This window comes from Phyllobates terribilis, unplaced genomic scaffold (assembly GCF_046119375.1).
Source record: "Phyllobates terribilis strain yellow unplaced genomic scaffold, ASM4611937v1 Scaffold_7__3_contigs__length_470593459, whole genome shotgun sequence".
NCBI lineage: Eukaryota > Metazoa > Chordata > Amphibia > Anura > Dendrobatidae > Phyllobates > Phyllobates terribilis.
The window spans coordinates 223,855,462-223,875,943 of NW_027362767.1; the positions used below are offsets into that span (position 1 = coordinate 223,855,462).

Sequence of the window (20,482 nt, forward strand, 5' to 3'; positions counted from 1 at the left end):
GAACCTTCCTTGCTCCATCCTCCAGCAGATACAAATGCAAATTTCCCAGCTCCTTTCATCCAGCTTTCTTCAGCGGAACAATATATTCGGCAGAAATTTCTCATTCATTCCTCAATGTAAAGGTGAGAATGGCAGATAAATATCTTCCTTGCCATACAACAGACATTTAGCCATTCTTAGACTTGAAACCGCATGGAACAAAATTAGGTTCTCCACCTCCAAGAGAAGTAACTCAAAGGAGGTTTGGTGCACTAACACTTGTTAGTTACGGGTCTGAGCGCTTTTATATCCTGTTGCAATGACTCTATTTTACTTTTTTACATTTATTGTCAAGCTCCTTTCTTCTTCTAAACTATTATTTTAGCCTTTAACTTTTTCCCAACTTGAAGGTGGTCATCTGTAAGCAAGAAACAAAGGTGAGGTATCGTTTTCCACTTGTCTAGTTAATGGAGTTAACCAGGACTATCTAATTTTTTTTTACTACGGACCTAAGACTACTTGCCTGTTGTGCCTGGTACCAATCTCTGCCAGCACAGAGCAGGCACAGACAGATCCTGGCGGCGAATCAGCGGCTTCTGCAGACGTCATGTCCACAGGGCAGCATCTTCTCTTCCGCTCTGCTCTGTTGACGCGGCATGACTGCCAATGTCATGCTTATTGACAGCCGGCTCCTTGACGCCTAACTGCGGGGAGCTGGCTGTCAATCAGCAGGATATCGACAGTCCCGCCCGCTCAACAGAGCAGCCCGGAAGAGGAAGAGCTGCTCTGTTTATGGGGCGTGACTGCCAATGTCATGCTTATTGACAGCAGGCAGCCTGCTGCTTAACTGCGGGGAGCTGTCTGTCAATCAGCATGACTTTGGCAGTCCTGCCCACTCAACAGAGTAGCCCAGAAAAGAAAGAGCAGCTCTGTTGACATATATTCAGCTGAATTGGTGCCGGGTAGAACAGGCAGCTAGTTGCCTCTGCTCGTTATTAGGCCCACAGTAAAAATAAATTAATAAATAAAGTCCTGGACAATCCTTTTAAGCAACTCATGGGTATAGGATCCGTCCTGAATGCGGCAGCCAGGGTCGTATTTCTGCCCAGCTGCTTCACCGATGCCTCCATCTGGTGCCAGTCTTTACACGGTTGCCCGTCCGCTACAGGGTCCAATATAACAAATGAAAGACTGAAGAACTGTGGAGAACTTTGTGGGTGACAGCGATAAGCTTATATTGGACCCTAGAAGAAGGGTCCCTGCAAAGCAGGGAGAAAATGGCCACACATGTTCATATATATATATAAAATATAATCTTTATTGAAATATAAATATCACATCACAATACATATCTATACACAAACAGACCACATCATGGATACATGATGCTGGAGACCAAAAAATGGTGAATAAAACAAAACACAAAAAACAAAAACGTAAAATCCTGTGACACAGCGGCCTCAAATGGTAAGCCCGTATATAGTGGATATCTAAGAGGAAGAGATCTCTAGCCAATATATATATCTCCTGTTAGATGCAATTTATCAGATGGTTAGGTTTAAAATATTTTCCTCTTCTAAGTAAATTTCAACCCAACTATGACATCCAGGGTGCAGGATAATCTATATATATAATCGTCTTATCCCGTCTGTCTGTCTGTGTGTCTGTCTGTCTGTCCAGGAAATCCCGCGTCGCTCATTGGTCCGGCAGCGGCCAATCAGCGCCGCGGGATTTCTGAAAAAAGATGGCGGCCGTTAGCGGCTCATCTGCGGGATGGAGCTGAGCGGCGATGCAGCCGGGAGATGAGCGCCGCGAGGCACTCATCTCCCGGCCGTCAACAGCAGAAGGAACCCGTCCGCCGGACCCATCTGCAGGATGGAGATGCAGCCGGGAGATGAGCGGTGCGAGGCGCTCATCTCCCGGCCGGTAGCAGCGGAAGGACCGCCGGCGTCGCTGACCTCCATGCGGAAGGGAGGACCGGGGAGCGGCGCTGCGGGTCGGGATACTTCTGCTGCGAGCGCCCGCTATGTCCCGGGTTCTCGCAGCGTAAGTACCCGCACAGGCAGCGCCGCTCCCCGGTCCTCACCAAGACAATTCGATGATTGGTCGTGGTCTTCGGACCCGACTAATCACTGATCTTAGCGCAAAAGTTAAACACCGCTGTGCTGATTGGTCGCCGACGCTGCCCGCGACCAATCACCGATTTGGGCGCCACATTTAAATATCGGCCACGACCAATCAGCACAGCGGTGTTTAAATGTGGAGTCAAGATCGGTGATTGGTCGCGGCAGATTTAAATTTGGCGCCCAAATCGGTGATTGGTCGCGCACAGCGTCGGCGACCAATCAGCACATAGGTGTTTAAAGGTGGAGCCAAAATGTCCTAAGACTAACTAACTTTCCCCTGTTCCCTCCTTCTAAATATTATTCAGAATCTGCTCCCTTTTTATTTTATTATAATTGTCAGACCTGAAATAACAAGCACTTTCCACCTATTGTGTCCCCCCCATTTCCTTGTAGATTGTAAGCTTGCGAGCAGGGACCTCACTCCTGATGTAACTGTTAAACTGTCTCACCTTGTATTGAATTTATTGTCTGTACATGTCCCCGCTTAATTGTAAAGTGCTGCAGAATATGTTGGCGCTATATAAATAAAAATTATTATTATTATTATCTATCTATCCTATGTGCAGCACCCATTTTCCAATGTACAGTCTATCTGATCTATTCTGTAACACCTGGACAAAACACATTCCTTCCAGATACTTCTATTCTATGCTGAAAACTTTATTATAAGGGAATAATGAAGGGAATCCATCACCAGATATTTGATTTGTAATCTGAGAGCAGAATAAATGAAGGGCTGAGACTCTGATTCCAGCGATGTGTCATTTGCTGGTCTGCATGCTGGAATTTTGATACAATCAGAGCTTTCTCTGCTGTAGATCTAGCAGAGCTCGGAATGCTGAGTTGTGGGTGACCCCGCCCACACCACTGATTGGCTGCTTTCTGTGTATAACCCCGCCCACCCATGGATGTGGCAGCTTTCTGTGTACACTGTATATTGACAGAAAGCAGCCAATCAATGATGGGGGCATTGTTGGACCGGGAGGCATGAGAAACCTAGTCTTGTAGTGATAATCTCCTGCTGATAAAATACTGATTTTATTGACAAACAGCCTAATAAGTGACACATCACTGAAATCATTGTGTGCTTGAAGAAAGGACTCGTGGTCCAGACTTATTAAAGGTGGAACCTCAGCACCACAAAAGAAAATGAAATGAGACTGTGGGTCTTGCTGCAGTGTAAATTTATTTTGATCCGGCAAGGAGTCAAAAACAGATCTTGTCCAACGTTTCGACTGGGAATGGTCTTTGTCAAGGACATGTGTAACGGGTGCAGGTAGGCAGAAATAACAATAACGTAAAACGTAAGATCTCTTTCATGTCTAGGAGGACCTGTGTGGAACAAAAGCTGGGAATCAGGAAATGCGGCGAGCAGGGTGTAAGCCGAAAGACATCTTACGTTTTACGTTATTGCTCTACTAGATTTCGGCCTACCTGCACCCGCTACACATGTCCTTGACAAAGACCATTCCCGGTCGAAACATTGGACAAGATCTGTTTTTGACTCCTTGCCGGATCAAAATAAATTTACACTGCAGCAAGACCCACAGTCTCATTTCATTTTCTTTTGTGGTGCTGAGGTTCCACCTTTAATAAGTCTGGACCACGAGTCCTTTCTTCAAGCACACAATTCGTTCAAAAGGGCAGTGTGCCGATCTTTCTCCTTCTAATCACTGAAATCATGTTCTCAACCCCTACCTCATGCTGCTCTCAGATTACATAGCAAAAAACAGCAGACAGGTTCCCTTTAACTGGAATTGCTAAGGATCCTTATGTGTGGCTAATTGTAGCAGGTGGCACCATGCAAAACAGCAGGCAATGGTGGCAAGCAACTGAATACCGGGCATCTGACATTTCAAAAAATTATTAGGATATCTTCAAATGAGCCATCTCATCACAAACTTTGATGGAATACTGCTAACACTTGTCACCAATCTCCCATCAGCATGGGATTTGCCCAATTTAGTCTCCACTAATGACTAGGACCAAGAGGCGAGGACCCTTGCTGAGGGTCTTCTGTGCTGCTGCATGGTGGACTATTGATGGTAATCGGTCAACCACGCAGCTTCTGAAGAAGGTCGCAGAGAACAAATAGTTACCAATTCTTTTAGCGAATGGCACAGATCTGAATGACCAGACCTTCACAGATCTGAGAAGAGTGGAATATCTTAGCAATGTTCTACCAAGATTTGTAGTAAGACAACCCTCTGATCCAGAAGAAACAAAAGCAGGTCAAAATAAAATCATTCTTATATACAATCTGCAACTATGAACTCGACAGAAACAAGTGACATGTCGTAAAAGTTCTGAGATCTCAAAAGGAAACTTTTCCAACAGTAGTCCAATGACTTTGTGTCCCACCGCTGGGCATGCGGTCCACGGCAATGTGCGAAAAGCTGCGTTGTCAAGATAAAGGGAGGAAATTAAAGCCCGTCCATGCTGTGCTGATGAAACCAGATATGCACTGGAACAACAGCACTTCCAGACAGGTTTGTTTGATAAGATGGGAGCTTAATGCCACTTAGGTTCCATCAAGCCTCTGACAGATAAAAGATGCTGAAAACCCAAAAGTGCTATTTCCTTTAAAATGGCAGCACATCAATACCAAAAAAAAAAAAAACAACAACCCAGCTTTATTCTGTTCAAAGTTCACAGCTCTGTATTTCAAGATTTACCAGTCGATAAGATCGTGCGTTTCCATCTCCAGGAGAAGAGTGATTTCTCATTCTTTGAGCTGTTAATGTGTATTGACTGGTTTTCTTTTTCGGACAGTACGACTACAGTTGATTAACTAAAACATATGTTTTCTGATGATACGCTAAATACACAATGAGGATCTATAGAGGAAAAAAAAAAAAAAGCTGCGTCCCTTTTAGTGGGTCACCAACTTAACACTTCAACCTTATTTCTAAAGTTCAGTGGCTACGCCTGCCCAACTTAGTTTTTCTCATTTCAGTCCCCAAATAACATCACATTGTAAATAAATTTAAAAAAAGTAAACTTACAGCTAACATACATAAAACAATGGGGTCAGTTAAAATCCTAATTTATTTGCATTTTGTGATGTTATGTAATTTGACAGACGCAGTCCAACTATGCCCTCACCACTGATTAGCAGCTTTCCGTCAATATACAGTGTACACAGAAAGTAGCCAATCAGTGGTGTGGGTGGGGTTATACACAGAAAGCAGCCAATCAGTGGTGCGGGCGGGGTTATACACAGCTCAGCATTCAGAGCCCTGCTAGATCTTCAGCAGAGAAAACTGTGATTCTATCACAACTACTGCACCCAATATACAAAGTGATACATTGTTGGAATCAGGGTCTCTGTCCCTAACCTATAAACCTACACCATGCTGCTGTCTGATTACATAGCCGTCAGAAAGTTGAATGAAGTTGAATCGGTGACAAATGTAGAGAAAAACAAGTTTAGGTCCACGAACTCCATGTCAGACCCGGATGTATACTGAAGATTTTTCTTAACGTTGACATTCTGCATTGCAATGAGAAACCCTTAAAGGGCAACGGTCAATGGGATCATCCCTCCTAAGCCATCTATATGAGCATGCAGGTCATAGAGAGTTGAATCAAATAACACCTAGACATCTACAATCCAGTGAATGAAAGTCACAATTTACAGTGGGTACAGAAAGTATTCAGACCCCTTTAAATTTTTCACTCTTTGTTTCATTGCAGCCATTTGATAAATTCTAAAAAGTTCATTTTTTTCTCATTAATGTACACTCTGCACCCCATCTTGACTGAAAAAAAACAAATGTAGAACATTTTCAAATTTATTAAAAAAGAAAAACTGAAATATCACATGGTCATAAGTATTCAGACCCTTTGCTCAGTATTGAGTAGAAGCCCCCTTTTGAGCTAGTACAGCCATAAGTCTTCATGGTAATGATGCAACAAGTTTTTCACACCTGGATTTGGGGATCCTCTGCCATTCTTCCTTGAAGATCCTCTCCAGTTCCGTCAGGTTGGATGGTGAACGTTGGTGGACAGCCATTTTCAGGTCTCTCCAGAGATGCTCAATAGGGTTGAGGTCAGGGCTCTGGCTGGGCCAGTCAAGAATGGTCACAGAGTTGTTCTGAAGCCTCTCCTTTGTTATTTTAGCTGTGTGCTTAGGGTCATTGTCTTGTTGGAAGGTGAACCTTCGGCCAAGTCTGAGGTCCAGAGCACTCTGGAAGAGGTTTTCATCTAGGATATCTCTGTACTTGGCCGCATTCATGTTTCCTTCAATTGCAACCAGTCGTCCTGTCCCTGCAGCTGAAAAACACTCCCATAGCATGATGCTGCCACCACCATGTTTCACTGTTGGGATTGTATTGGGCAGGTGATGAGCAGTTCCTGGTTTTCTGCACACAACACCGCATAGAATTATCACCAAAAAGTTCTATCTTCGTCTCATCAGACCAGAGAATCTTATTTCTCATAGTCTGGGAGTCCTTCATGTGTTTTTGAGCAAACTCTATGCGGGCTTTCATATGTCTTGCACTGAGGAGAGGCTTCTGTAAGGTCACTCTGCCATAAAGGCCTCACTGGTGGAGGGCTGCAGTGATAGTTGACTTTGTGGAACTTTCTCCCATCTCCCTACTGCATCTCTGGAGCTCAGCCACAGTGATCTTGGGGTTCTTCTTTACATCTCTCACCAAGGCTCTTCTCCCACGATTGCTCAGTTTGGCTGGATGGCCAGGTCTAGGAAGACTTCTGGTCGTCCCAAATGTCTTCCATTTAAGGATTATGGAGGCCACAGTGCTCTTAGGAACCTTGAGTAATGCAGAAAATCTTTTGTAACCTTGGCCAGATCTGTGCCTTGCCACAATTCTGTCTCTGAGCTCCTTGGGCAGTTCCTTTGAGCTTATGATTCTCATTTGGTCTGACATGCACTGTGAGCTGTGAGGTCTTATATAGACAGGTGTGTGCCTTTCCAAATCAAGTCCTATCAGTTTAATTAAACACAGCTGGACTTCAATGAAGGATTAGAACCATCTCAAGGAGGATCAAGGAAATGGACAGCATGTGACTTAAATATGAGTGTCTGAGCAAAGGGTCTGAATACTTATGACCATGTGATATTTCAGTTTTTCTTTTTTAATAAATTGGCAAAAATTTGTACATTTCTGTTTTTTTCAGTCAGGATGGGGTGCGGAGTGTACTTTAATGAGAAAAAAATGATCTTTTTAGAATTTACCAAATGGCTGCAATGAAACAGAGTGGAAAAATTGAAAGGGGTCTGAATACTTTCCGTACCCACTGTAACTTATATGCAAATGAGCAGGAAAAAATCTCTGAGATCTTTTCAGCTCATTTGCATATGAGGAAAAAAGTTTTTTTTTCAGGAACCATTCATCAGATCGCAGATATCAAGGTATCATTTTATTCAAAATTCTATGACTTGCATGCTTGTATAGGGTAAGTGCCCATGATGCAGATTTGATGCAGAGCGTTTTTGCCTCTCCCTGGCAGAAAAAAACACATGCAGATTTACATGCATTTTTTTTCTGCCAGGGAGAAGCGTTTTTTCAGCGTTTTTACATGCGTTTTCGCATGTGTTTTTTCAAGCGCTTTTCCAAGCGATTTTGAGCATCACTTGGAAAAGTGCTTGACAAATTGGTCACACAATATAAATACATTCAACTGGCATGGATTTATATTGTGTGACCAACTTAGATGCTTTAAATGCTGCATCTATAGTAAAAAAAAATAATAATAATAATTAAAAAGTTAAAAATAAAAAAACCTGTATACTTACCTCTCCGGTCTCCTCCCGGTGGCGGCAATCCTCTCTCCTCGGCATCCCGCGGTGTACTTGCAGGACCTGTGGTGACGTCATTTAGTCAACTGATGGTCCCGCAACCATCACCTGACCGCTGACATCAGCGGTCGCGTGACCATCAGCTGATTAAATGACGTCACCGCAGGTCCTGCCAGTACACCGAGGAGAAAGGACGCTTCCGGGAGGAGACCGGATAGGTTAGTATGCAGGTTTTTTTTATTTTTAACTTTTTGATCCTTTTTTTCACGGCGTGGTAGCCGGGATGAAGAGGAGTTGCAGTCTCCTCTTCATCCCGGGTACCACACGCACCAAGATTACGCCGCAAATTCGCGGCCATTGAATTTAATTGAAACGCAGCAAATCCACATATACCTGCATGTTTGCTGCGTTTCAATGTCCCTCAATGGCCGCGAATTTGCGGCGTAATCGCGGTAGAAATGGTCATGCCGCGTTTTGCAACGCAATGCGAATTCGGCGCACAGCACATCCGAATTCACATTGCTTTGCATGGCAGACGGTTTTACAAAAGTTTTCGTGGCCGTAAAACGCTTCAAGAACGCTACGTGGGCACATAGCCGTAGGAGGGGTGATCCCATTGACAGATGCCCTTTAAGGGTTTCTCATTGCAATGCAGAATGTCACCGTTAAGAAAAATCTTCAGTATGAATCCGGGTCTGACATGGAGTTAGTGGACCTATACTTGCTTTTTTTTCTACATTTGTCACTTATAACGACAGCTCCTGATGTTCCATATGCCCACACATAGATATCTTCCAAGTGTTATTTAGATGAAGACTAACTCACCGTGCTAAGTTTACTGCAACAAATCAGGATCCTGCGCTCGTACAACATACTGGCATAGAGGTGCAGCATATTATTCACATCTACGGCCACAAAATATTCAGTCAGGTTTCTCTGCAAATAGATGAAACAAAACAGTTTGGATTAGGGTTTTATACAAGTAAAAAATGTGGAATAATATGAAAGTTTTGATATAAAAATATCTCAATCTAATCAGCTACTTTACATAGTCGAAAATTTGCAGAGTCTGCAAGAATATATAACAGATTGCCTCAAAGAAACACTTCACGGCCCATACTGCTGTGTAACCCCAAACCATTAAAGACCTGAAAGCTGCCAACCCGTTTACCCCAAACCATTAAAGACCTGAAAGCTGCCAACCCGTTTACCCCAAACCATTAAAGACCTGAAAGCTACCAACCCGTTTACTATGTTACACAGGCTTGGCGTAATGTTACTAAGAAGTGAACTGGATAAATAGTTATTAAAAAGGTTCTCCGGCATCAGAAAAAATAATATCATTAGAAATAAATATGTACGATAGGTAATCTCTACAAGGCTAAGGTCAAACTACTGGATTTTTGGTCTGGGTGCTGTCCGTGAAAAAAAAACGGACAGCTAAAAAACCAATGGTATTAAATAGGGATGGTCCGATGGGCATCATACTGCAGTCCACCATGTCTTTCTGATCTATTATTGGAGATTTCAGGAGTGCTGAAGTAAGATGAGTCCGCTCACACTGTCCACCATGTCCATCTGGTCTAATACTGGAGAAACCACGGGTGCTGAGATAAGAAGATGCTGCTCTCACACTGCTGTCCATCTAATCTAATACTGGCGATACCAAGGGTGGTGAAGTAAGAAGAGGCTGCTCACACTGCTGTCCACCCTGTCTTTCCGATCCATTACTGGAGATCACAAGAGTACTCCGGTAAGAAGAGTCCGCTCACACTGTCCATGTCCAACTGGTCTAATACTGGATATACCATGGGTGTTGAGGTAAGAAGAGGCCACTCACACTGCTGCCCACACGGTCTGACCTAATACTGGAGATACTAAGGGTGCAGAGGTGAGGAGAGGCTGCTCACACTGCTGTTCACCCCGTCTTTCTGAAGGAATACTTGAGATACCAAGGATGCTGATGTAAGAAGAGGCTGCTCACACTGTCCACCATGTTCATCTGGTCAAATATTGGAGATACCACAGGTGCTGAGATAAGAAGATACTGCTCAAACTGCTGTGTATCTTGTTTATCTAATCTAATACTGGAGATACCAGGGTTGCTGAGGTAAGAAAAGGCAGCTCACACTGCTGTCTACCCTGTCTGATTTAATACTGGAGATACCAGGGGTGCAGAAGTGAGGCGAGGCTGCTCACACTACTGTTCACCCCGTCTTTCTGAACTAATACTAGAGATACCAAGGATGCTGATGTAAGCGGCTGCTCACACTGTCCACCATGTCCATCTGGTCTAATACTGGAGATACCAGGGGTGCTGAGGTAAGAAGAGGCTGCTCACACTGCTGTCTACCCTGTCTGATTTAATACTGGAGATACCAGGGGTAAAGAAGTGAGGAGAGGCTGCTCACACTGCTGTTTATTCTGTCTTTCCGAACTAATATTTGAGATACCAGGGATGTTGATGTAAGAAGAGGCTGCTCACACTGCTGTCCACCCTGCCTATATGATCTAACACTAGAGATCCCTCGACTGCTGAGGTAAGAAAAGGCTGATCACACTGCGGTCCATCATGTCTTTCTGATCTAATACTGGAGATACAGGAGTGCAGAGGTAAGAAGAGGCCGATCACACTACTGTCCACCATGTCTTTCTGATCTAATACTGGAGAGATCCCAGGGTTGATGAGGTAAGATGAGGCCACTGATGCTACTGTTCACCCTGTCTATCTGATCTAGGGGTACTGAGGTAAGAAGAGGCAGCTCACACTGTTGCCCATCCTATCTTTCTGATCCAATACTGAAGAAATCAGGGTGCTGAGCTTACCCCACTTGGAAGGTTTTTTTTTCCAACTTTTCAGCAAATTATTTTGTAAAATGAATGGTATTATTCTCTTGGAAGAAAGGGAAGAAAAATTGAAAGCTTTAAAATGAAAAAAATGGCAGTGTCTATAAGGGTTAAACATTAAGGATGCATTAAAATTTCAGCAAATCTACTATATAATCGGCTTATCCCGTCTGTCTGTCTGTCTGTCCAGGAAATCCCGCGTCGCTGATTGGTCCGGCCGCGGCCAATCAGCAACGTGGGATTTCAGAACAAGATGGCGGTCGTTAGCGGCCCATCTGCCGCACAGAGGTCAGCGGCGATGCAGCCAGGAGATGACCGGCGCTAGTCGGTCATCTCCCGACTGCTCGCAGCAGAAGTACCCCGACCAGCGGCCTAGGCGGAGCCGCTCCCCGGTCCTCCCTTCACACTTGCTGTCGGGAGATCAGCGGCCCTAGCCACTGATCTCCCGACGGTAGCCGCATGGAGGTCAACGGCGATGCAGCCGAGAGATGACCGGCTCTAGCCGGTCATCTCCCGGCTGCTCGCAGCGGAAGTACCCGCACAGGCAGCGCCGCTCCCCGGTCCTCACTAGCACGGTTCGCTGATTGGTCGTGCTCTCGATAATCATACATGCCATCGATACTTGCAGTTATCCTAGATTCCACATATCCATTTCTTTGAACAGAAGACCATATATTCCCTTGAGTCAACACATGTTATTAATATAACTTAAAAAAAAAAAAAAACTTTCAAAACTTTTTAGTCATATTACAAGTGTACAGGGTAATGACATCAGTTACATGAATTCACTTATAGTTTGATAGCTATAATACAATCCACTTTAAATGGAAACGATAAAATGATACATAAAAAGAACTACTTGGCAAAGGATAATGTTTTTAATGCAAAAGAGAAAAAGTGTGACTTTTTGTGGGCAGTTTTAGTGCACTGAAGAATTTATTGTGTCGATTTAAAAAAAAAATGGAATTTAGTAAGGCAGCGAACTTGTTACTGGCGTGGAATACTTTTCCAATTAAAGAAAGGGAATAATTTTTTAACCTGTGCATTAAATCAAGTATAAAATAAAAAAAAAATTGCAAGGCAATAATTTACATTATCAGCTTCGTTTTTTGGTTATATGTTCTTAGAACATTTTGGACAATCACTACTCTCTAATAAGTTACTTTGACTGGACGATGACAAAAACCAACAACGTGTATCGCCATATAAGGATGGCTTCCTCAGAGGTTTGAGCCATCTTTGCGGTTGAGAATCTAAATGGTATACTTGTTGAAGAATTACCTTTTTTGCACTAAACACCTTGGATTACATATAGTAGCAGAAAACTTTTCATATGTTCACATTTGTTAAGCACCATTTCGATACTAAATTATTTACCCATTCATATATTTATTATTTGCTTTATAATCAGTTGTCCATCCACCTTGTAATTGATGGTTTGTTGTGTGAGGGTGGTCCACTGTCTTATCAAGAGCTTCTACTGAGGATTTTACAACCATGGAAGTATGAAGTTGTCTTTAAATTAGGAAAGAGGGTATAGAGGTATGTGTCAACAGAAAAAGGAGCCCGTATAGAGGTTTGATTGTTTCATACATTACATTAAAGAGACGTTTTCATCAGAAAATGACCCATCGTTTAAATCAGGTTTTTGTTTAAAGCTAATTTGTATTTTTTTTCTTCCATTTCAAAGATTGGATTAAAAATAAAAAATATTGCAATTCTCATACACTTATTTTTTTTATTCAGACTTCCTATTGTTTCAGGAAACAACACGTGTACATTAACCATAATGAACAGGCCCCAATCCTATATTTTGTATTGAAGCATCTAATGAGCGTGTGCAAGGGACATGGTGAAGAGAAGCAGGGCCAGCTGTGACATAGTCTATTGTGATTGGTGGATCTAATGTTATCATCTGTGTGTAGCGGTGTTACCGGTTATTGTAATCCTGCCTCTGATGATAAGGAAACTGCTGAAAGCTCTTCCTGAAAGGACAGGAAAAAGGAGTATAAAAAGTCTCAGTAGTCCCTATTAAAAATTGGTAAATTAGGACCTAGGACAAGAGGACTTGGTGCTGGTTTTGCTCCAATGATGTTGAGATTGCAAACTTGTCCACAAACGTCATGGCCGAGAACTTGATTAGAAACTGATCAGATACAGAAGGGGATTGGAAAGTATGAACAGAAGACACTTCTGGAATGTTTCAGATCCAGCCTAATGAGATCTGAAATTAATCTAGTCACAACTACATTATATTCTGGTGCTAAAAGGGTTACATTAGCCATAAAATCTCTGGGGAAGGGGACCCAAATACCTGCTTCTGGCAGAGCTGCGTAAAGTCTTCTATAAACACCACATTTACTGCAGACTATAAAAGAGCAAGAGCCTGATCTTAAAGAGGTGTTTCACTTGGACGTAGAACGCAGAGCGCTCCTTCCAGATAAAGGCCAAATTCTATCCTCTCTCACTTCATAGACCTTAAGAAAACTTCCAGGTGCCATGACGTTTTATGGAAGCATAAAAGAATCTAATTCAGCTTTTTCGAAACCTATTTATGATTAGCATTAAAACGCAAAAAAAAAGGGGATATGTGAGCAAAATCTGTCTGTGCGTACATGCCGTCATATGTACATAAGTGGAAAGAAACTTTACGTATACCACTTGGACTACCACATCTATGACACTTTACCGTTACACTGGAGATCGGACAAAGCAATATCTATTACCTCTGCAAACATTTACGTTCCTTTCAATAATCATCAATGATACATTATCTGTATTTGTATTTAAATTGTGTCAATTTTAGGACATTATATACGGCAGCTAAATACAGTATATAACGTCACAATGAGGGCGGAAAGGAATACAGCTGTTTCTGCTATTTTTTTATGACACCATAGTGCAGTCAGTCGTATTGGTGGGCGGGATGTCTGTGCTCTTTAACATATACAAATGGCCTCTTTACAGAGGAATTGAATTCTAGCGCCACCTATTGGAAGCAACAATCCTAAAAGTCAATATCGACCCTTTAACGAGCCTTGCCACACGACTTAGGATAAAAGCCAAACCAGAATCTCAATTTGAAAAAACGTGTTTCGGGGTGTTTGCCCCTCCTCAGTGCAAAGCATAATATCTGATTTAGCTGTATGGGAGGCCTCTGACTGGGGCCAATGGGTCATGGTTATCCATGTGGAGAGGGACATGCTTGACAAGCCAGGGTAACCTCCTCTTCCTCTCAGAAGTAGCAATATGCATATTTAGTTTCCCAGAGGAGCATTGCATGGCTCCTAACATAAGTCTCCTAACATTGGCATGTCACTCACCACAAACGTTACCCTTTTTTGTTACCGTTTTCTAAGAGCATGAGATGCTTCAGGACACGTCAGCATTTTTTGACCTGAAGTATCTTTTTTTTTAATCTCTATGGTCATTTCCTGAGCACTTGCTATGTTTTTTGTTTTTTTTGATTGCCGGCTACAATCTCTAGAATTGGAGACTGCAGATGAAGATCGGGGCACCTTTCAGACGTGAAGTTTATTAGTAAGTACAATTTTTTCTAACTTGACAACCCCCTTTAAGGTCACTGTCCAATTAAGATGTGAAATAGTGGTATGAGATTTGAGGTTGCCCGGGAAAAAAACGTTGTTGCCATAAAGATGGCATTGTAATTGCTTTGCTTTCATTGTACTACAGTCAGGAAAGTTTGTACCTAATGAAATTGTATATTATGCCTAAACATCAACTGTCATGTTAAAGTCAGAACAATGTGAGGCAAGTAAAGGGGTTTATCCAGGATTTCATGTAATAGGTAGCTAGGATATCCAATCAATTCTGATCACTGGTGGTCTGACAGCCAGGACCCCGTGAATCCTCAGACTTTCCCTGCACTTTGCATCATGTGTGGGAAGTCCACTTTACAATGGATTGCGGGAGTGCCACACTGTCCAGTTGATCGTCAGAGATCCCAGTGATCACACCGGCCCTGATCGTTACATAGGATAAGAAAAAGACACAGGTCCATCAAGCTAAATCTTTCTCCACCAGTTATACATCATGTATCACTAGGTTATCTATAACCCACAATGTCCTCTGTGATGAGAAAAGCATCCAGCCCCTTTTTAAATGCCGATATAATGTCTGCCATCACTACCTCTTATGGTCGGCATTCCACAGTCTGACTGCTCTAACTGTAAAGAACCCTTTCATATTCTTTTTTTTTTAATTCATTTTATTGACTATTATACAACATAACAAGGTTACATCATACAACAGAAGGACAAATTGCATTTTGCATTGCTTATTAATTGTTATGCCTTCTAAGCGCCGCCTTACTCATCGTGTGTTTCGCTCTGCTCCGTCCAGTACCCAACCATCGCCCTGCATTGCCTTGTGGTGGTCATGAGTCATAGGGAGGCACGGCAGAACTCTGTAGGAATTTGTATCCACCTTGTCCTTCAAAGATTTGCTTCCCCAGCCTATCTATATATCAGGCGACTCCACCCTGCATTCCTCACCTGAACGTTGGTTCCTAGCACCTGTTCATGCACATCACCATATTCGGCCTCCTATTAACGACCCGGCTTCTTTACCCGTCCTGTCTGACCTCTCTGCTCCTGACCTCTGCTACGTATATCGAACCTGTGCTGCCTGCCCTGATCTCAGATTGTCTGACCACATCTTTGTCTTTGCCCCCCTGTACCTCGTACCCACTCCTCTGACCCGCCGGTCAGCTGCTGCAGTCCCGGGGAATGCCATGGAGTCATACCTGGTGTCTACTGGTGGTCCAGACTATCCTCACCATCAGAGTCTCTAGTGATTAACCTGGAAGACACTTAGTCACACCTCTCCAGGGTAATCCCGGCCCATGGTGCAGTGGGTCCACACCCACCAGAGTTACATTAATACTTTCTTGCAAAGTTAATCTTGCACTTAACATATAATGGGTCTAACATCTTAACCTAAAACATAAGACACTCATGTCAAGCACCAAATATCCCATACTTTAGGCATGAGAGACTACTCCTCATCACCTGGGGACTAATGTGAGCCATAGAGGAATCAAACCAAGGCTTGCATACCTTATTGCATTTTTGAGAACAATAACTATTTTTATATACCACCCCCTCATATGAAACTGCAGTATTTACCATACTGACCCAGTGTGAGATCCTCAGGGGTCTTCTATCCATCCAAACACTTTAATATTTAGAAGCCGGAATCGCCTAATTAATGTTTCCTGTCCTTCGTTAGGTCCTTGGAAAGTATAAATCCTAGCAATACTACACTAACACATTAACACTAAGAAACTTTACCAAAAATAACATCACATAAATTGACATTATTTTAGTAAAGCCGGGTCCTCAAGCATCCTGTCACGGGTTTACCGCGACAGAGAGGAGCCAGAAGACCGCGCCGTCTGATTTCCCCTACTCCTGCACTGACTAGAAGCACTTCTCCTTCATATTAAATACTGCAGGTTTCTTCTAGCAGTGCAGGGGTTAATCTGCTCAGTTGTGAGTTCCTGGAAGCTTACCTGCTGCATTAAGCTGTTCAGAGTTGGCAACTCCCCGCCCCTACATGTAATGAGTTCTGGCAAGCAGTTATTGCTAGAGCTAGCCTCATTGCTGCACGGTTTCAGGAGTTGGTGGAGAGTTGTTTTTGAGATGGCGTTTGGTGGAGCTATCTGAGACTGTTGCGTGGTTTTGGTCGTGTGCAAATACTCTCCTTCTCCTACTCTGATTTTTGCTCCATCCTCCACTCCCCTTTGTTTTCCTCTGTTGTTTGTGTGAGCATATTTGTATGAAAGGTATTTTCCTTTATCCCTGTCCGTATTACCTTGTAAGACTGGTTGGTGTATTGCCATACACTACTACTTCCCTCTTCCCTGGGTGGGGGGAGAGAACAGACTGATGGCGGATTCAGGAGCTCAGCAAGGTACGAGGCCCCGATATCTTCACCTTCAGGAGTAATCTGGGGAACAGGACCAGTTAGGGCGCCCCTAGCGTTAGGGACAGGGAAGAAGCCCATGGTCCCGGGCTACCCGAGCCATGACACATGCAGGGTTAAGCCTAGGGTGTTCCGTGTCGTCATAACAAAAAGGGCTTTGTATTCTGAATTACACAATAGTATTGCATATTAGTACTGGTAAACGTTTCCATTTTCCAGCAATAAAAGTAATAACCCAACAGTTCTCCTTGTAAAAGCCAGGGCTGGAAAAAAAAACAGACACAATAGGATTTGTACGATCATTTATTCATGGCTCTGCGATACAGTACAACATTCTGGTTTATATGGTGTGCGGACTTGGCTGTTTATATTGCCTGGAGACCACTGTATCCTCTGTATCTGACAGTCTTTGCACTGCTTTGGCATTATGTGGTATTGTATACTGAGGCTTGTTTAAAGGTGAATCCCGCACTCACATATAGCTTTTCACTTAATGCAACAGGTCTGCAAATCCAGATCCTAAACCCAGCCAATCAACACACGTGCGGTTATATAACAGGGGCTTTGCAGATAATATTTATGGATTAGTCAGCTTTATGACTGCATAAAAATACAGATCCATTTACATTGTATTCTTACTGCATCAACACCTCCTCTTAAAGGGCAATTATACAACTTAGAACAAATACCCTACCCAGTTCTTCATGCCATACGGCAGAGGGAGGTCGATGACAGTTGATTCCACTGCTATAGGTACACGTCCAAAATTCTTCAGTGCGGTTTTCTACTATATAAACTTATACAATATGTCAAGTCTATTAGTACAAGCTACTATAATCTTTCCAATACATACAATTTGCAATCCCTAATATTTCATTAAAGGGAATCTGTCACCAGGTTTTTGCTATGTAATCTGAGAGCAACATGATTTAGTAACAAAAAACCTGATTTCAGCGATGTGTCACTTAGTTTACTGGGTGAAACAGTTGTAATAAAATCCCTGTTTTATCTGCTGCAGATCTAGCAGAGCCCAGAATGAGTCAATGAGTCATTGAGTCATGTGACAGGTCACGCGACCGCCGACGTCAGCGGTCGCGTGACCTGTCACATGACTCAATGACGTCATGTCAGGTCCTCACACCACCGCGAGCCGCCCAACACACCGCATGCATCGCTGAGGAGGCCGGGGGCCATCAGAGGGTAAGTATAATCTTTATTTTTTATTTGAAATTCTTTTTTTTTTTTTTTTTTTTTTTTTTTAAGTTTCTATGGTACCCGGGTCCTGAGGAGAGTCTCCTCTTCTCCAGACCCGGGTACCATCCGCACATTGAATCGCTTAATATCCGCATGTGCAGATGCAGTGATGCGGATATCAAGTGTTTTCAATGCAAGTCAATGGCGGAAATTACGCTGCGTGTCCGCAAAATTAATGGACATGCTGCATATTTTTCCACAATGATAATCCGCAGCTTAAATTTCCGCAGCATGTGCACAGCACATGCGGATTATCATTGGGGAAAAGCGTTTTTTAAGCGTTTTCGCTGCGGAAATTCTGCGGCAAATACGCTTGAAAAATGCATAGTGGGCACGCAGCCTTAATATTACTCAGGGGAAAGAAATTTCTTTTTGGCATAGTTCACTACCCCCCTGGGAAGGTGCCTATCTGGCATTGAGATTAGCTGTAATAAGTGCTTGCCTTTCCTATAACCATGTTAAGTGCTAAGCGCAATTTTGGGGCAGATGCTTCCAATGCCAGTTCCTGACAGTTTGGTGAGCAAAATGCTCACGAGAAATTCTCCTTGGCTGGATTACTAGGGCTTTTAATACTATATATATTACTATATATATATATGAAAAGTACTAGAGCCCATTGTTATTAGAGGGGTTTCTTCTATCTTCAGGAGCACACTACTCCCCTGCCTCCTGGCTTCCTGTTTGAAGGAAGCAGCGTGCTCCTGAAGAGTGACCGTTCGGCCAGCAGCATGGCTACGCCTTAGTGGCATTGTCGCTTTTGGACCATGAATATTACCCACCTGTACAAACATCTATCGAACCAGTAAGAAATATCTCGTTGGTTTCCCTTCTAAACAAAAATACGTTTTGACAAGTCAGCTTTATGGGAATCCAAAACGAATTGTTCATCAGGTTTGAAGTAGAGGGCAGGGATCAGAATTTCCACCTTAATCTTATGGTTTACTCAGAGGTAAAAGTTCATTTTGATAAGTCTCTTATCTTTTTCACTGCATAATTATATCGAAACAAGCATTCTTCTCGATAGTCATGCAGTGTAAATGGGCTAGCAATCACCCGCTCCTTCGTCGGGTGAAATGATCTTTCGGTTTGAAATCTTGACAGCCATGCCAGCGAGTTGTTTTTTTTTTTTTTTCAATGATCGTGGCAAACAAAACTCTGACACAAAGCATCATAATTACAATGTTATTCCATATTGTAGCAGTTTGATTCTTATCCGGAGAAGCATTACTCGTGAGAAATAACACATACTTACGACACTGCAGAAAACACTTAAACCTCCTTAAAATGTAGTAATTATTTAAACGCTTTGATTTTATGCTGCACACCGCGGGTCAACCGCTGCAAACCCATTAATATTTATGACAGGGTATCGCCTGTATTTATCTACATTAAGACGCCTACATGAATGCTAATGTGTATGTGAGAAGGACAAAAACAAATTGAGACTCCACTATGGTCTTATGTATACAGATAAGAAATATGCACAATATATTTAACTAGGTTTTGTAAAATTACTTGGAAGGAACTGACGGGGAAAAAAAAAAAACTCCACGGGGGGAATTTGCTCGCGCGGTGTTAAGAAAGAGGAATGTTAAAATGTGCTGGTGTACACATAATGCATTCCCATAAATTACACAATCTGTACATTATCTAGAATTATACAAACACATTAAGACTTTCTAAATAATAGAGTTCAGGTGGTAACAATGCGGGATGTCGCACCAAAGAGCAGAAAGCAAATCGACGCCAATGGGACCGTCATCGACCTCAAAACAGAGCAAACTCGCCCAAATTCTGCAATGCAGGGTCACTTCTAAAGATGCAATTCCTGGTCCGAATGTAGAGGCCTCTTCATACATGAGAGTAAACTTGGCCAAATCTAGCAATCTTGGCATGACTAACTACCTGTGTGTGTGGCCTTTAGACTTTTTTCCCGATGGGTGATGTTGGGGCACTGAAAAAGGGATTTTTTCAGTTTCAGAAATCCCTTGTCCCCAGGCGCAGTTTGTTGTAAGAAAATAAACTGTGCTTTACTTCCTTTCCAGCCCTGAGTCTCCGCCGTTGCACACAAAGTCTGTTATTGTCTGCAGTGTTGATGTCATGTCGACAGCGCTGCAGCCAATCATCAAGCTCAGCAGATCGAGCTGCTGAGCTCAGTTATTTACTGCAGAGCTGTCGACGTGACGTCAGCGCTGGGGACAATAACGGACGTCAGCAGCAGCCCCGGCGACTCATACAGGACCCGGGAAGGATGAGAAAACAAAACTGCAGTCAGAGTAGAAGGTTTTTATGAAATCAGAAAAAAATCCTTTAAAGGGAACCTGACACTAGACTCATGCTACCCCAACCTCAAGCAGTATGAATCAGAGCCTGGAGGCACGAGGTTTGCCCTTCCCTGAAACTAGTGCACGTATATTGGTTGTCAGGTCTCTCCCAGGCTCAGGAGCCGAGCCTGCTTGATACCAGGTAGATGCCGGCTGTGTTATGTAGCTGGCATCTGCCTGTAACAGCAGCAGCCGGGTCTCGCTCCGATTGTCACAGTTTAACCATTTAAAAGCCGATGTTA

At 43.0% G+C, this 20,482-nt stretch overlaps 1 protein-coding gene across 4 annotated transcripts in view; it reads right to left on the reverse strand.

Annotated features, from left to right (window-relative positions):
- Positions 1–20,482, reverse strand: part of DENND1A (DENN domain containing 1A) — a 754,510-nt gene that overhangs the window by 392,267 nt on the left and 341,761 nt on the right. For all 4 annotated transcript variants that reach the window (XM_073639759.1, XM_073639756.1, XM_073639757.1 and 1 more), the window contains exon 9: positions 8,695–8,805. In XM_073639759.1, coding sequence (XP_073495860.1) covers positions 8,695–8,805 — 111 coding nt within the window. The remainder of the gene's footprint in view (positions 1–8,694; positions 8,806–20,482) is intronic.